Genomic DNA, 18,863 nt, shown 5'->3' with positions numbered 1-18,863 from the left:
GGTTATTATTAGATAACCAACTGTTTGTAATAAATTGCAAATATTTCACCCATTTTATCATTTATCTTTGAATTTTTTAAAACTTTGCTATAGTTTCTTATATCCTGCAAAATTTTCATGGCTTCTGGATTTTTAGTCATAACTATACTAGGTCATCCTCAGGTTATAAAGGATTTTTCTTCTATGTTTTCTTTGTCATATATATGGCTTTGTTATTTACATTTAGTCTCTCATCCATTTGGTATTTATCCTAGCACACGGTGTGAAATATGCTATCTCAACACTACTGAATTTTCCCATAGTGGTCTGACTACATATTAAATCCTTGAATGTATTTGACTCTATTTATGGACATTCTATAATGTTCTACTTATTCATCCTTTTTGGGCCAACACCACACTGTTTCAATTATTGAGGCTTTGTAATGAGTGTTAGATATGGTAGGACTAGTCTTACCCCTTTGCGTTTGTTAAATTTTCTTGGCCTTTATTTGTTAATTTTTGTTTATGAACTGAAGAATTAACTTATCTAGTTAAAAATAAATCCATTAATATTTTAAAAAATATTTTCAAAATTAAATCAGAAATATATGACATTTTTATGATGTAGAATCTTCCTGTGTAAGAACACGCTATGTCTTTTCATTTGTTCAAGGCATTTTTGAAATTCCCAAGTAATGTTTAAAAGTTTTCTTCATTTGATCTTGCGCACTTCCTGTTCAATTTATTCCTGGGTAGGGGCGCCTGGGTGGCTCAGTGTGTTAAGCTTCTGCCTTCAGTTCAGGTCATGATCCCAGGGTCCTGGGATTGAGCCCCGCATCAGGCTCTCTGTTCAGCAGAGAGCCTGCTTCCTCCTCTCTCTCTCTCTCTCTGCCTGCCTCTGCCTACTTGTGATCTCTGTCAAATAAATAAATAAAATCTTTAAAAAAAAATTATTCCTGGGTATTTTCCCCACTGTTATTGCAAATGGGATCTTTCTTCTACCTTTATTCTTTTATCTATATTCTATTGCATATTCTTAAATGCAATAGATAGCTATATATCTATATTTGGTCCCTGATACCTTTAATGAGTCTTCATCATTTGTGATAGATTCTTAGTTGATTCTTTTTTTTTTCTAGGTATAGGATCATATTATTGGTAGACATTGTTTGTTTTGTCTTCTTTTTGCCAAAATTTGTTTTTAAATTTTTTTCAATTTCATACAGTCATTTCACAAATTTTTACTGACATTTTATGGACAAGGCACTGCTCTAGGCCCTTGGAACAGATTAGACAAAATTCCTCTCTTTGTATTTCTATAGTGGTGAGGGAGATATAAAAAAGCAAAACACACAATAAATAAATGAAATTTATGATAATCTGAATATAATAAATGATAAGGAAAAAAACCCAGAACATGATGAAGGCACTGAGGACTAGCAGAATAAGGGTCAGTTTGCAACTGGAGATGGGATAATCAGAGTACTTCTCATTGAGAAAGTAAATTTTGAGCAAAAACATGAAGGAGGTGAAAGAGTGAGCCACCTATTGGTTATTGTGATGATCATGGGCATAGTGTCTTATTTTATATTTCAGTGGAAGCGCTTTTCTACTGTTTCCCTGTCATGCCTGATGTGGGCTTTGGAGAGCCAAGATAGATACACTTTCTCATGTTAAAGCATTAACCATTTGTTTTTATTTGAGTGCTTTGTCAAGAGAGTTTATTGAAATTTATCAAGTTCCTTTTCAGGGTCTATAGAGACAACCATATGATTTTCTCTGTAAATCTTTTAAATTTATTTATTTATATTTTTATTTTTTAAACTTAAATTCAATTAATTAACATATATTATTTGGTTTAGGGTTACAGGTCTGTGCTTCATCAGTCTTATATAATAACCAATGCTCATTACAACAGACACCCTCCCCAATATCCACCACCCAGTTACCCCATCCCTCTCCCCTCTCCCATCCAGCAACCCTGTTTGTTTAATATGATTAAGAGTCTGTTATGGTTTGTCTCCATCTCTGGTTTCATCTTGTTTCATTTTTTTCCTCTCTTCCCCTATGATCCTCTGCCTTGTTTCTTAAACTCCTTAAATCTTTTAAGATGATAACATCAATACTGTATATTACCAATACTGAACCATTCCTGCATTTCTGGTCCTGGCGAATTATATTTCTTTAGTGTGCTGATGGATTATTTTGACAAGTATTTCACTTAGAATTTTCCACTGATACTCCAAAGTGAGTGTCAGTTTTTTATTCTTATATCCTTGAAGCTACTGGCATAAATACTTTATGTGCTTCATAAAAATAATATGGAAAAATTTCCTTACTTTTCTCTACTTTGGAATTGTTTGAATAACAGTGGAATTATCTATTTGTTAAGGATTTTGTAGACTACCTCTGGAAATCATCTGAACTTGGTACTGTTCTAAACATCACTTTTTGAAGCATTTTCTTCTCTATCAAACTAGATCTTTCCCAGGGCGAATAAATTGTTTTCCTGGAACACTATTTCAGATAGATTTACAAGTTTAGTCTTGTATGCTTGAGCAAACTAGTCTCTTACTGTTCTTCAGTTTCATCTTTTTCTATGGTTACTTCTTGATTCTCCTTTTGTATTTTATATATTTGCATTTGCCTTCCATTCTTTTGATTAGTTTAACTTCTAATTAATTAGTTTAATTACTGGCTTTTCTACTTTGTATTCTTTTAGCTTCCGAATTTATTTATTCTTTTTTCTGTGTTCTAACTCATTAATCTCTTTCTTCATCCCTTTTTCTTTCTTCCGTCCTTCTTTTTTTTTATTCCTTTGTTTTATGGTCTTATTCCAATTATTGAGCATTACTTTATCTTTCTCCTATGGTTTCTGAGATGTAAAGCTATTCTTTAGAAATTCTGGTATTGCATGGAGCACTGGGTGTGGTGCATAAATAATGAATTTTGTCACACTGAAAAAATAAAATTAAATTAAATTTTAAAAAAAAAGAAATTCTGCAACTTTGTTTTTTAAGTCCTTTTGGCCCAAGAGTTGTTCAAAAGAGCTTATTTTTAAAAAATCTCCAAACAAGTATCTTTTACTTTTCTGAATTTTTTAAAATTAATTTCTCACTTTACTTTCTCATGACTAGAAATGTATCTGTACTATTTCTACTTTTTAGGATTAATTGAAATTTTCTTTATGACCTAATATATACTCTATTTTCATGATTTTCAGGATAGAGAATTTGATATAAATTAATAAATTTTGCCTCATTAATTTTACTACTTAGTTTTTGATGTATCTACTTATTTTTTTCAGTCTTTCATAAATCAGAAGAAGTGAATTAGAATATCCTATTACCAGTCTATTATATATTTTTCCTTGAATGTTCCATAATTTCTCTTTTATATATGTTGCTGTCATATAATTGATATATATAATATATAGCATTATTTATGTATAACATATCTTTATTGAGAATTGTACTTATAGTTGAAACTTGCATTCTTGTTTAATTCAATGCTTCTTGGCCTAAATGCCACCTATTTTCTCTGTTCTTCCTGTTTTATGTTATTAAAGAAATATAACATTTTTGTTTTTACGATTTTTAAAGGAAGTCTTTAGCTAAGGAATTCGTTTTTATTTTTATGTACTTGTGATACTTAGAAACGCTTTTCCTTTTGTTCTGGTGGTTACTTTTATTTAGTATTCTTAGACTTTTATTTTTTGGACAATATTTGTTACCTAATAGAGATAAAATTAGTGTGCATAATCTTTTATACTTTTCTTTCATCTACCACCCAATTATATTCAGTGTATGATCTTAATGTTTCTCTAACACTAATATTACATATGTTAAGATTTTTTTATTGTCTGACTTGTTAGATTTTAGTGATATTTTTGATACCCAGCTATTAGAAAGGAAGTAATTAGAGAAACTCTCCTCTCATCTTCTTTTCATCTTTTCCTGCCCACATCAGCCACAGGTAAATGTCTAAAATAATTTTCTAATTGGAAAAATATGATATGGCATCATGTAATATAGTAAAATGCATGATATTTTAAAGCTTTTTACTTTCAGAAACAACTTAAAATAAGTATTTATAAGTAGTCCTAGCCCGCCCCTTCTGTATCATTAAAATTGACATCAAAAACCTGGTACCATACTTCTACCCACAGATAATTGATCTGGGCTCTGCTAGAGCAAGTAAAGGTAACATTGACCAGAGAGACTCTGCCATGGAGACTGTGGCTTTAAGTTCCCTTTTAAATTAGCATCTCCAATTGGAGGTACTGATGTGAGGTAACAATTAAAAGCTCCTGTTTGTAACCATTTGTAATTATCAATGGCATCTAAACATGCTCATTAATTCTACTCTTCACCTTGACAACTGCTGTCTTCAATCATTTTCTACTCTATTACCTATGTTATTGTCTCCATACCTTGGCCAAAATCTATCTTTTGCATGTTGGTGTTGTGTACTGGTGGAGAATGGATAGTTTTATATATATATATGTTTTTTAAGATTTTATTTTTATTTATTTATTTATTTGACAGACAGAGATCACAAATAGGCAGAGAGGCAGGCAGAGAGAGAGAGGGAAGCAGACTCCCTGCTGAGCAGAGAGCCTGATGTGGGGCTCGATCCCGGGACCCCGAGATCACAACCCGACCTGAAGACAGAGCCACTCAGGCACCCCAATAATTTTATATTTTAATGGAGATACTATTTGCCATGGGACCTATATTATTTGGAAGGACTATAGAGGATCATTAGTAGAGAATTAAAGAATATGCAAAATAAAATCCAGCAACTTTCTGAGTAGTGCTTTGGTTGAGTGTGGTTGGGTCGATAATATTTAATGTGATAATCTGTAGAAGATTTTTTTCTAGGTGATACTTCAAGAGAACTCTAGTGGTGGGGAGGCAGTAAATTCATCGTGCCAGGACATTGCTACAGGAAGTGGTAAGTGTGGGAGTAGTAGCACGATTTGGGGTTTTAATTTCTTCTCTTTTGTCCTATTTATGGACAAAAGCTACCATGACAAGCCACCATGGTAAAGAATGTAAATGTGTCTTCCATTGTTCTTTCTATAGTCAATAATTTATTCAGTAATTATTGGTGGAGAATCTAGACACCGTGTTAAGCCCTGGGGATACAATGATGAGCAATATGGACATAGATTATGTCTTCATGGATTTCTAGTCTACAAAGACACACGTGAGCCATAAACATCATTGCAATAATTTTGAAGAAAAAACACTTAGGACTATATAGCAAAGACAAGTAAGATGAGAGCTGAAGGATTAAAAAAAAATATATATATATATATATAGGAGAAGGTAGAATAGGGTCAAGTGGTCCAGGCAGAGAAAGGTGCATCTGTTAGGTGTTGAGGTGCTTGTTTCAGTTGAGGAACTGGAAAAACACAAGAATCAAGATAGGGAAGGGCCTGCTATTAAGGCTGGAAAGGGAAATTGGGGGATGCCATCATGAAGATTTTGGTCTTTATCCTAAGGGCAGGGGTAGCTACATAATTTCAGAGGCTCGGTGATATGAAAATGAAAATATGGGATTCCTTTTACAAAAATTATTAAGAATTTCAAGACAGAGACAGCTGAGTATTAAACCAAATGTGGGACCTTTCTGAGCACTGTGCTTAGTGTCACTGCAGTGGTCACAAGCCCATGACTTTGGCCTACCTAACGGCAAAGGGAAACCAAGGGAAGGTATGAAGTACAGAGGAATGATGATTGGATTGGCAGTTTAAAAAGTTATACTTATATTGTTCTACCAAAGCATGTTTAGTTGGTGAGTAAAGGCAGAAGAATATTAATATCTCTCAGATCCAGGATTAAAAATTATTACTAATATTATCTTTGCAAGTCATGTGCTTAGATACATAGTTATCCAGAATCTACTCAATTTGTTAGTAGAAGTAGTAAATATGGTAAAGTCTGAGATTTTTGCTTAAGGTCATCCTATGTCAACCAATATTTTAACACACTTGAATAATTTTTTCCTCTAATCATTTAACAACAGAAGCAGAAAGTTTCAACTAACTGACAAAAAATAGTGCTTAAAATAAATAATGTTCTTTATTGTTTATGAACTTGACAAAAGTATGAAGAACTTGGAAGTTTGGAAAAGAAAATAATTTAAATACAAGGAGGACTAATGTCCTGCTCATCCTTGTTTGTCGTGGTGATTTGCATATTCTGTTTAGAAGATGTGTTCTATTGTTTTAAAACAATAGTCTATATTTCATATGCAACCAGATATTGAGAAACAAATCTTTTGTCCACCATCATTCTGCCAAAACAAGTCTTGAATATTGTATGCTGTAGTAAGCAATAAGTGAAGGAGAAAAAAAATTCACACAACCATTTTATTTTTTACAATAACAATCCTAATTTTGTGTGTGCTTATGAATTTCAAATACTTTACAAAGAAATAATAATATCACAAAACTAAAAAATTGAGAGTGATCCACAATTTAATTTTTCAGTACATAGAGAATCAATTTTCTTTAAGGACTTTGATGACAGAATAAAGGTCAACCTATTACTTTTTAGAATGTCTGACAACTCAAGAAATCAGTAACCTTATTTTTTTAATCTGATTAATTCAAGTTTATAAATGTTAATGATAAAAAATACCCCCAGCTTTAAAAAAATATCCCAAGTATTTTTAGAAAGAAGGCATTTGTTAAATATTTGTGTTCTATGACAATAAAAAGGAATATTTTTTGTGGATATCGTTCTTCTTTAGACACATGCTATAAATTATAAGAAATGACCTTATTTACTTATTAATGTTTATGGTTTGGCTATATAAGCAAAGTATCTTAGAGAGTAATACCAAATGAGTAAAATATAGGGGAATGAGAGAGGTACAATCATCCTATATTAATTTGGAGCTCGTGAGTGCAGAGCAATGCATAATGGGGAAGTGAGTCGTCAGTTTAAAATTACTTCAGTTTAACAGAAGAGGAGGCAGACACACACATAAATATACAACTTAATAAGCGATTACACTATTCAACTTGATCTGATTGGATAGAACTATGCACCTAAGGGTAGGAAACCACAGTGGCAGATACAACGAGCAGAGGCAATAAGCCGATGGGCCTCATCTTAAAGGCAAAGAATCAGAAGGAGGATATGGATAAAATAAAGACTTGGAGTTGCAAAGGAAATGGGGGAGAGATCTAGCAAATTACAGGATTGCAAATCTTGCATGAGATAAAAACTAGTCTCGGTATTGGATAACTACTGGCAACGGAATTTTATTATGAATGCTTAAAACTGATGGGACATTTCAGAGAGAGTCCCTTCCAATCTAGGAGAAATACTAGAAAAGTTAATTAGAGTTAACACACATTTGATAGAGAACAGGGTGGATAACTGTGCTGGGCTAGTTTGGGATCCAGATAATAAAAAGAAGACTTCATGAGGGAGGCAGAGTAATTACTGAGCTTTAAAAGATAAGAGTGAAACTGCGAGATAATTCATAATCATTATTATTGCCTAATTATTTTTGTTGCTTCCTAAGCTGTTGAGTAAACTGGAAGACTTACCTGCAGGGGGAAAACAGGAACTCTGTCTCTGAAATGCAATTCCACCTCAAAGCACAATTAACTGAAATGAGTTAATAGTGTGACATCATGTAGTTGTTGTAATTGGACAAAAATACGTTGGTTCGATTTAACTTGAACATTTTCTAAGGGGTTAAAAAGCTTTGGAAATAGTTAGAAAAGACCCTTAAAGCTTATTCTTGAAAGAAATTGTAATTTGAAAGTTGAAAATAATATTGTTGTGATATTTTTTGCACAATTATATAGAAACTCAAAAATTGTACATAATAATACTGATGACATTACTTGCCTAGGTTCACAAGTGATGATTCTTCAATTGTTTGTTGTACAGGCTCAGAGAGGAAAAAATTAAGCACACAATCACTCTGAAAAATAAGACAAAGTATAATGTTTCTTCATTTCTTATATTTATTTATTGCTCCTATTCACAGGTGGGACCCCTGTGATGGGAGGATGGACCCCTAATCCAATGTGACTGGTGTCTTTATAAAAAGGGGAAGTTGAGACACAAACATTCGTGTAGGAAAGACATGATGTGAAGAGACACAGGCCAAAGATGATCTTTTGTAAGTCAAGGAGAGAGGCATGGAATGATTTTTCCTGTCACAAATATCACAATCCCATATTGGAAGGAACCAACCTTGTGGACACCTTGATTTCAGACCTTCAGATTCCAAAAATGGGAGACAATGTATTTCTGTTGTTTAAATCACCCAGTGTGTGGTACTTTGTTAAGGAAGCCCAAGCTAACTAACACAGCACCCAGTGGTGATCCCTACATCTATGATCGGGACTCTAGTCCTTCCTTCTCAGGAACCTTGTGGAATATCTCAGTCTATACTTAGTAGATTTACCTTCTTCCTTTCTTTCTCACCAACATAAAGTAGTCTCTTCATTAACAACTAGCAAACAGAAGAGTCAAACCACACAAAGTGTACTCACACATGAACAATAACTTGTCACGAATGCCTTTTCAAACCCTGTGTTATTTCCCACCTCTTTGACAAAACTTAAGTTGCCTGCATTCATATGGCTTCAACTTCTTCAATTTCTACTCTATGATTTATAACGCTCAGTTTTCTGCCACTAACTGTCGTCCAAAAATGTTCTTACCATTATTTTTTTTAAGATTTTATTTATTTATTTGACAGAAAGAGAGAGATCACAAGTAGGCAGAGAGGCAGGCAGAGAGAGGGGGAAGCAGGCTCCCCGCTGAGCAGAGAGCCCATTGCAGGGCTCCATCCCAGGACCCTGAGATCATGACCTGAGTTGAAGGCAGAGGCTTAACCCACTGAGCCACCCAGGCGCCCCTCTTACCATTATTTTTAACAACTTTTTCTTTTCAAGTGTCTTTTTTCCCCCTCCAAATCCAATAGGGATTTTCTTGGCCTTTATATAGCTGTTCCATTTTTAGTGAGAAACTCTCTTTCATTTGCTTTTATGATACTAAGTTCTCCCAGTTTTGCTTCTATCTGTCCCACCATCTCTCTCTCTCTCTCTCTCTCTCTCTTTTTGAACTTTTTTCCTCTGGCTCCTTTTCTTTTGCTTATAATATAAGTTCTAGTGTTCCTCATTTCCAGGCTGTCCCTCTAATTACTGACCCATTCTTTCTGGGTGATGTTATCCCTTTTGGTGGCTTCTGTAATGATGTACAAATCTTAAACTTAATCCCAGATCTATCTCCTGAGCCTCAGCCTGCTATTTCAAAATACCTATTTGTTGGCTTCCTTGACTATTGGAGACAATTAAAACTGAAAAGTGCACCAGTAAATGCATTTTCTTTGCCCTCAAATCACTACTTCTTCTCATGTCCAGACTCAAAATAAGGTGTATCTTTTTAGACTCTCTGTTCTCCCTTACCCTACACATAATATTTATTGCTAAGTCTTACTGACTTTAATTCTTAAATATCGCAACCATCCATTTTCTTCCTTTCAGGTATGCTTCTGACTTCCAGCGTCATTACTTCTCACCCAAATTACAGCAGACTGTTTCTCTAAGGCTTATCCTGTTACCCTTTGATTCAATCTATTCTCCATTTAATTGTCAAACTGATCTTTCAAAGTAAAAATCTAACAGTTAACTGCTTAAAATCTGGCAGTGGCTCCCCATTGCTCTTAAGAAATAGGTCAACTGCTTCACAAGGCTTGTATGACCTTTCTTGATTGGGATAATGCTCATTTTCCCTCTTCATCTCTCAGCATTTCTCCTCCAGGTATTTTATGCTTAACTATGGCTGAATTATATTTATTTCCTCAAGTGTGTTATGCTCTCTCACCTCCTTATCTTCCTACACATTCCATTATGAATCCTTTCCACTCCTATCCACCATGTTTTCTTTCCTATTCCTCTAGTTGTTAATAAGATATCAAGAGGGAGTGTCATTTATTCACGCATACCTAATATAGTATTTTTGCTCAATAGATATTTCTTAACCAGAACTGAGATCTCTCTTTAGATATAGAATACATTGGTTTTCTAATACAAATATTCTTATCTAAGTAGCAATTTTATACATCGTAAATTAGTTAATTACCAATTTTGATCTCTATGTATTGATCTCTTGTGAGCTTGCTTAATAAGACTCAATCCTCAAGAAATGTATCCATATTCAGGATGCTGACCAAACCAAGTTTTCTTATTTTGAAAGCTTGAAGACAAACTTAAGACTGTGCAGAATTTGTTGAAGAAAATTTGACCTTCTTTGGCCTTTTGACAACTTGTCAATTATTCTTCTCTGGCGACATTTTGGACTCACCACCCAACGGTTATTAAACTTCAATAGGAGGCAGAATATCTTCCCAATTAGTATCTGAAATGTCACCACTAGCTAATTATTCCCTTGTGTTTACACTGTCATATCCCTGAAATCCTCATTTGTAATTCTGGGTGTGGGTGACATACTAAATACTAATTCCTTATTGTAACAAGATTGTTTTCATTCTTGAGGAGAAACATGATTCAGTGTCAAGGGAGGCAGAAATCAATGAAAGAGATGAAGAGGATAGGAAAAGTAATGTTGCTGGATCTTAAAATAATTGATTTTAAAATTTTCTCTGACTTGACTTTACTCATGGGCATGCCTCCTTCTGCTTTTTAGCACATTGCACCACTGGGTAGTTTGAGTTATAGAAATGTCAGTAGCTACAATTGTTCTTACTGATAACTTAGATCAATGTTCTCAACTGGGTTTGTATTGACTCCTGAGCAATGTGGCTATATTTAGCTCTGTAAGTTGTATACTGAGCCACTTCACAGGTGCCATTTTTACATGAACTGCAAGTATAATCCTGCTTAACAGTATTGCCCATATGTAGGGCTGGCAGTCATAGCAAATAAAAAGAGAGGATGTCCATGCAGTATTTGCAACATACTTATTCTATTTTTTTCCTTTCATTGTATTTTATATGTATGTGTATTATTTTCCTTTTTCTTTAAAAAATATTATTTTATTTTTTCAGTGTTCCAAAATACATTGTTTATGCACCACACCCACATATGGTACATAAACAACATACTTATTCTAAAAAAATATTTATCTCAAATTCAAATTTTTTTTTTAAAGATTTTATTTATTTATTTGACAGAGAGAGAGATCACAAGTAGGCAGAGAGGCAGGCAGAAAGAGAGGAGGAAGCAGGCTCCCTGCGGAGCAGAGAGCCCGATGTGGGGCTCGATCCCAGGACCCTGAGATCATGACCTGAGCCGAAGGCAGCGGCTTAATCCACTGAGCCACCCAGGCGCCCCTCAAATTCAAATTTAACTGGATGGCCTGCATTTTATCTCACTACCCTACAATATGAAGTGTCTAGAAAATGTGTGAGCACACTTTTGGTTGTCTCAGAGGATACAACTGACAATTAATGGGCAAGGCCACTTATCCTAAATGTCCTTCAATACACTTAGGAGATTCTTACGTTACAAGGAATGTTGTTTTCCCGCTTAATCCTTCAAAAGGTAATCGTTTCCCAGGTTAAAATAAAAACCAACAAAAATCTTCTGAATTTAATTACTTTATTCCAGAAGTGGGAAAACTGAATACTAGATAGCATAAGTGATTCACTGATTGGAACTAGTACCAAAAGGGGCACCTGGGTGGCTCAGTGGGTTAAGCCGCTGCCTTCAGCTCAGCCATGTCCTGGGATCGGGCGCATCCAGCTCTCTGCTCAGCGGGGAGCCTGCTTCCCTTCTTCTCTCTCTGCCTGCCTCTCTGCCTACTTGTGATTTCTCTCTGTCAAATAAATAAATAAAATCTTAAAAAAAAAACAAAACAAAAAACTAGTACCAAAAAAAAAAAAAAAAAAGCCCCCAAACAAAGAGTGGTAGAAAGTAGTCAATAAGCCCAGGACCACCTATGTTACTACTCCCAATGGCCTATAGATATGAAGAATGCATATGGGGACAGGTAGGAGATGTGGGTAGAGAGAATTCTGTAGGAGTCCTAGAACATGGTAACGCTACACAAGCTTGAAACTACTGTGAACTATTGATGAATTTTAAGCAGAAAAGCATCACAATTAGACACTTTTAGAAAGATGACAGTGTAGCATTGTGGAGGAAAGGAAAAAAAAAACAGCAGCCCGTTTAGGAGAATATCACCAGTAAAATTCCTCATATGCTCAATATATTGTATTTTCTGAGCATTCCATTTTGATTTCCCACTAAATCTCTAAAATGGCATTTGTGTTCTTTCCCATTCCATTTATAATCCCAAACCTGGTTGTGAGGTAGGGCTCCTCTTTGCATCTCCTTGGCCTTCTAACCTCCCTTTGTTCTTCTTTTATAAAAATACTCTGCTTTGAAAATCATGTCTGCTGACTATCCTGCCCTCCTCACTTTCTGTTGCACTTGTCTACTGATCTTTAGGTCACTGACCTTCATTCCTTGAACATTTTCCACCTTGGAACATTGTATTGTCTTCAATAGTACTTGTCATAATTTATACTTATTTTAATATTCACATAAATTATCCTTCCTGTGGTTACCTTCTTTATTTTTGAACTCCTCTCATCCATTGATTTTGTTCAGCATCCCGCTCAGTCACTCACTCCTGTTCCCTTGATCTTGATCAGTGAAGAAAGCTCCTCCATTACCTTGATTTCTAGCTGCTTAGTCTACTATCACCATCTCTTCCTTTCTAGCTCATTCCCTCTAGTTATACAACTCAAACAATCTGTTGACTCTAAAACCTTTTCACTGGCCTTACTCATTTCATATTCTCATGTTCCTTCTTGGACAATTTGGATCTCATGGTTAATACTAATAATTCCATTGCATATTTCTTTCAACTTGTTTGGCCCTCGCTCCTTTTATTTTATTATATATTTGTCAGTAACCCAACCTGGGTTATTCTCTGCCAACTCTGCAACTGCAGCAGGCCTGCTGAATGTTCCTGGAGAAAAGCACTCAACCACACTTTACTGGTCTTACTATCACCTCATGCCCACTACCCTCAAGTTGGTTTTCAAGATTTTCTGGCAAGCTATATGTGTCAGTAGTCCATTTATTCCTCTATTCATCTATAGGTCTATTTAATAACTTATCCTTGCTCCCCAACATGCCCACACACTTTCCCTCTCTTTCGGTCTTCTCAAGGCTGTCTCCTTATTGATAGAAAAAATGTAAAAGAATTTTTATAGGCTTCCACCAACACATCTGTTATCTTACCTCACTTCTGTCCTTTCCTGTATTACATGGATGGACTATCTGTGCTTTAATCTGAGACTAATTTGGGCACTAGATCCACGCTCTGCTCTCTACTCAAGGTCAACACTTTGGTCTCTGGCTAAGTTCTCATTTCTCTCATTATCAATTTTTGCTTCTTCAGTGGATATTCCTAGCAGCATACATACATGCTATGACTTAGTTCAATAAACAAAATTCCTGACCTACATTTCCCTTCACACTATCTTTTTCCTGTTCATCCTTAGAGCAAAGCTTCTTCAAGGATAATTCTCTACTTTCTATCCCAAATTCCTCTTTTCATATTTTCTTTTGAACCTATTCTAATCAAGGTTTTGTTCCTAACACTTCCATCAAACTGTTCTTATTAGATTCACTAATGATATCCATTTCACTAAGTCCAGTGGCCAATTCCCAAATTTTGCCCTATCAGTAGTATTTGAAATGGCCAATTTTTCCTTCTTTAAAATGTGTTTTTCTCTTCAATTCTAGGCATAAGATGCTTCTGGTCTCCAACAGGTTGCTTTTTCTCAGCCTCTTTTGTTGATTCTCTCCCATCCTCTCAACTTTAAAATTGATATCTTGCATGGTCTAGCCCTCAAATCTCTTCTCTTTTATATTCATGTTTCACCTTAAATAATCTCATCCAATATCAAGGCTTTGAAAACCAATTATTTGCTGACAACTCCAATATTTTTATTTCTAGCCTCTCTTTTTCCCTCAGCTCAAAACATTCAATTTTCCACTTGACATCTCTAATTAGAAATTTCATATGGAACTCAAACTTAGTATACTTTGATCTAAACTCCTGTTTGGGGGCACCTGGGTGGCTCAGTGGGTTAAAGCCTCTGCCTTCGGCTCAGGTCATGATCCCAGGGTCCTGGGATCGAGCTCCGCATCGGGTTCTCAGCGGGGAGCCTGCTTCCTCCTCTCTCTCCCTCTGCCTTCCTCTCCGCCTACTTGTGATCTCTCTCTCTGCCAAATAAATAATAAAAAAAATAAATAAAATCTTTAAGCTCCTGTTTGCCCCCACTCTCTACTGACCTCCTATAGTTTTCTCCATCACAGCAAATACTTAACCAATACTAGCTTGTATGGCCATAATAGTGGGTTAGTGATTCCCACTTATCTTGACCCATCAGTGCCTGTGCCCTAATGCTTGTTAAATATCTGGAACATCCTTCCTATATGGAACATTATATATTTAGTGAATAAATTAATAAAAGTTTGGGATTTGTTCAGGGACTCTAAAGTTACTGGTCTTTGATATATCAATGGTTCTAGTAAATGGATTAGGCTATATTGAATGCTTTAGGAGATTATTATATATATTTCTAGAGCAGATGTTTATCTAATAATGGTTTTAAAATGTCTAATGTACTTTAAAGTTACAAATGCAGTCAACACAGAGCAAATTTGAAAGCCAATTGAAAAATTTTAAAATTAAAGTCTGCATCAGCCTATTTTTTGCTAAATTCAGAAACCTTATTAATATGTTGTTTATCAGTTATATTAAAAGAGTTGCTGAAAACTTCAGTGTTTTTCCTATATCATATGAACATACTCTTGCTCTCAAAGACTACCGAGACTTATAGTATTTGCAAAGATCAGAAGTAATGTAATATAACACTGAGATCAATTTTTTCTCACTTTAAAATAACACATTAAGAATTCCCATTTATTAACTGGCCAGCCAACATTTAGAATTGGCTGCAAGATTTAGTTTCAGTGAGTTAAAACAGTAAGTTAAATCTATCTCAAACACTGTGAAAGGCTATAAAAAATGTGAATTTAAAAATGAATTCCCAAAAAAAAAAAAAAATGAATTCCCATAAGAGTTTTAAATCACAGTTGAATAGTAATTGTGTTTTATTGCCTTTTTCATAAAGCAGCTTGTCAGAATGTCCAGTCTTTAATGTAGTTCAACACACTGTATTTGTACTGGAGTTACATAGAAGAATGACACTGTGAAGAATGGTGAACTTCTAAAGAATCTTTTATAATTCTGATTCTAAAATGTCATCAGTACTTCACTAGACTCTGAAAAATAATCTTGGTTTTACTGATGGTACACATGTGACATTTATCCTGCCTGCAGCGTAATCTCAGCCGGCTCCAAAAAGGAAAAGAGCAATGTAGTGACAAATGTAGTAATTAACATCTGGGTTTAGCAAGTGGGGAACAAGAAACATATGTTCACTATTAAGATAGGATTTACCCATTTGGATTTATTTTGACATTTGATTTCTGCTTAAAAAAATAACATTGCTTAAACCATAAGTGATACTATTCCTTATTTTAAGAGGCTTTCAGAAATGAACAGCAATCCTGTGAAGAGCTAGAAATTACAATTAATATGGCTTTAACATTTTAAAAAACAACAGCTGGTATCTCAGCTGAAGTAAAATGTAGATACAGGTGATTTTAGGTACTGCCATCATTTGCTGTAACTTTTTTTTTTTTTTAAGATTTTATTTATTTGACAGATGGAGATCACAAGTAGGCAGAGAGGCAGGCAGAGAGAGAGGAGGAAGCAGGCTCCCCACGGAGCAGAGACCCTGATGTGGGGTTCGATCCAAGGACCCCGAGATCATAACCTGAGCCAAAGGAAGAGGCTTTAACCCACTGAGCCACTCAGGCACCCCTCATTTGCTATAACTTTATGTTTATATGTTCTTTATTAAGATCTCAGTTGGCAACACAATCCCACCAAAACAGAGCAAAATTTAAAGCAAAAACAATTCCTTTTATCACAACTATCATTTGTTTGAGGAATGAAATTACAATGAAAGGAAAAAAAGTTTCTATTAGCCTGAGAGAAGAAAGTAAAACTAAACAAACAAACAAAAAAATCCCAGGTAGATACAGGACTAGGATGTCTAAACTGATGCTTCCAATCTCATTAGAAAAGATATTGAGGAAGTATGTAATTATAGTCTTCATTTATGCCTATTTTCTTTTATCAACAGATTATACGTGTGTGTGTGTGAGAGTGAGAGACAGACAGGCAGATAGACAGAGAGACACGGTCTCAGAGATTTAGAAGCATCCCTCTATCTTAGTTGCTCTTATGTCATTAGACTAAAGCCCCAAAGACATCTGTCCCACCACTGGACTTTAAAACACACTTTTTATCTCATTTCCTGGACAAAAAGCAAGAGTGCTTAGAATTGGGAATGATCCTAGAAGGGACCATGACAGTTGATTTTAACAAGATAAAGTTGTCCCGTTTTATATTCAAGCTGTATCTTCTACTTCCTCCCCCCACCCTTTTCCCATTCATGGCCATACATTTCTTTATGTTCATGAATGTATGCGTTTATAATGGTGATGAGTGCATTGAGAAAAAAGTTTATATGGTATTAATTGAATCTCTCCAAAGCTCTTAATTTAGAGTGTAATACATAGTAATGTTATACATGCTCAATACGAATTAAAAAATCTTGACAAAGTTATGTGCCGTGATATAAAATATTTTAAACAGTTACAAATAAATATACTAAACATATATTAGTAATAAATGTGCTAATGTAACTAAAAAAGAATATGAGTTTCAGCGTCTAGGCATAGTAAGAGTATTTGCTTTTCCTACACTGCCATATGACAAGCAGCTGTGAAAGGAGAAAAGTATTTTGTTTTTATATTTATTTATTTATTTGAAAGAGAGAATGAGAGAGAGAGACAGAGAGCACAAGCAGTGGGGAGGAGCAGAGGAGGGAGAGTCCTAAGCCAACTCTGCGCTGAGCACAGAGCCTCATGTGCGGCTCGATATCACAATCCTGAGATCTCGACTCTGATACCACGACCAAAACCAAGAGTCGGATGCTTAACCAGCTGGTTAATCATCCAGGCGCCCCAAGAAGAAAAATATTTTTGGCCACCTGGGTGGCTCAGTTGGTTAAGCGACTGCCTTCAGCTCAGGTCATAATTCTAATTCTGGAGTCCGGGGGATCTAATCCTGCATCAGGCTCCCTGCTCAGAAGGGAGTCAGCTTCTCCCTCTGACCCTCCCCACCTCATGCTCTCTCTCTCTCTCTCTCTCAAGTAAATAAAATCCTTAAGAAAAAAAGAAAAATATTTTTATATGGATTTTTCTGGAGCCAGGGATGGGAATTATTCTATCCCAGGAAAATTCAGCACGAATATGAATTTACTTTAAACCTCTTATTTAAGAAGAGGAAAGGAAACTTGTGCATGTATAAAAATTTCCCCTAAGTCATTCACATCACTTAAAATAATTAAAATGCTCATGTTACATTCATGACTTTATAGATTTTGGTGTTTATGTAGATAACTATGTACATAACTATGTTTACAGGGGAAAACTGTATCAATAATACAAAATCTTTAAAAAATCTAAAAAAAATCCCTTTGCTTTGAAATAATTTATGTGATTTTTAGGTCAGTAATGTTTTATTTAGTTAATTATTTAAAAGATTTTACCTATTTATTTGACAGAGAGCAAAAGCAGAGGAGGTGGCAGAGGGAGAGGGAGAAGCAGGCTCCCTGTTGAGCGGGAGCCTGATGCGGGACTTGATCCCAGGATCATGACCTGAGCCAAAGGCAGATGCTAACTGACTGAGCCACCAGGGCACCTTTATTTAGTTAATCTTAAAATAAGTTTTCATTTCCAGTATATAAAAAAACTGAATCAAGGAAGTGTCTGCCAACATATGGAGACACATAAAGTATTCACCATGATTAATCCATTTGAAGATCATTGAAAACTGACCATATTATGCATTACACACAAAGAACTTGGGTGATTAGGCAGGTCACACTGCTTATTAATGCTAATCAGCATCTGATGATATCACTGTCAAATTATTATTGTTCTATTACCGTGTAATCCATATAATGAGTAATTGAATCAAGTCCCACAAAGTTCCTTAGAAATAAGGGGGGAAAGCCAATGTACGAAGTTATGAAAGTCTTTATGGGGCCACTGGCACCTATCTACATAGACAGACTATTGACAAGGACAGTACACTCCTTAGGGCAGTGCCCACATCTGATTTAGCTTTCGACTTTCTAAAATAGAATTTCTCAAATCTGGCTGTGCATCTAAATCACTTATGTTAATAAAAAATTATACGGATACCTAAATGTCACTCTTTACCTAGAGAATTAGCATTTCTAAGGATGGGACCTCACAACATACTTTTTAAAACCTCCTCAAATTGTTAAAAAAAATTGATCACTAGCTGCTATTTTGGCCCCCTCCCTGGCCAGACAGTATACAGCACAGGCAATCAATAAACATTTGTTGAATGACTGATACAGTAGTTTTCCAAAGTGGCCCCTATTACACTAGCACCCACATTTAATTTTTGTTGACTTGAATTTTATTAATATAGCAGTACTTTATTTATTTTGTAATATAGAAGTGACAACTAATAAATAGATATAGGACTTACATCTCAGGAATGTACTCCACTCATTGTGCAAAATTCAATTAAATTATAAGGGGACTCTTACTTTGGGAGAAGGCACACCTATAATGTGGGCTTCCTTTTGTAAAAGACAAATGGAATTCCCCTTTTTAGAAGCCCAGTGTTAGAAGTTGGCTGACACATTCTCACTTGGAGCATTTCTAGGATCTGTGATTTTACA

General features: G+C 35.1%; 1 protein-coding gene across 2 annotated transcripts in view; it reads right to left on the bottom strand.

Moving 5' to 3' along the window:
• The window catches only part of PIK3C2G (phosphatidylinositol-4-phosphate 3-kinase catalytic subunit type 2 gamma), a 327,581-nt gene that overhangs the window by 33,433 nt on the left and 275,285 nt on the right, over window positions 1–18,863 (bottom strand). For both annotated transcript variants that reach the window (XM_046012794.1, XM_046012795.1), the window contains one exon: window positions 7,859–7,934. In XM_046012794.1, the coding sequence (XP_045868750.1) occupies window positions 7,859–7,934 (76 nt within the window). The remainder of the gene's footprint in view (window positions 1–7,858; window positions 7,935–18,863) is intronic.

The sequence above is a fragment of the Meles meles genome, chromosome 7 (genome assembly GCF_922984935.1).
Source record: "Meles meles chromosome 7, mMelMel3.1 paternal haplotype, whole genome shotgun sequence".
Taxonomy (NCBI): domain Eukaryota; kingdom Metazoa; phylum Chordata; class Mammalia; order Carnivora; family Mustelidae; genus Meles; species Meles meles.
Note: the sequence above shows the minus strand (reverse complement) of the source record. Positions and strands in the feature narration are given on the sequence as shown.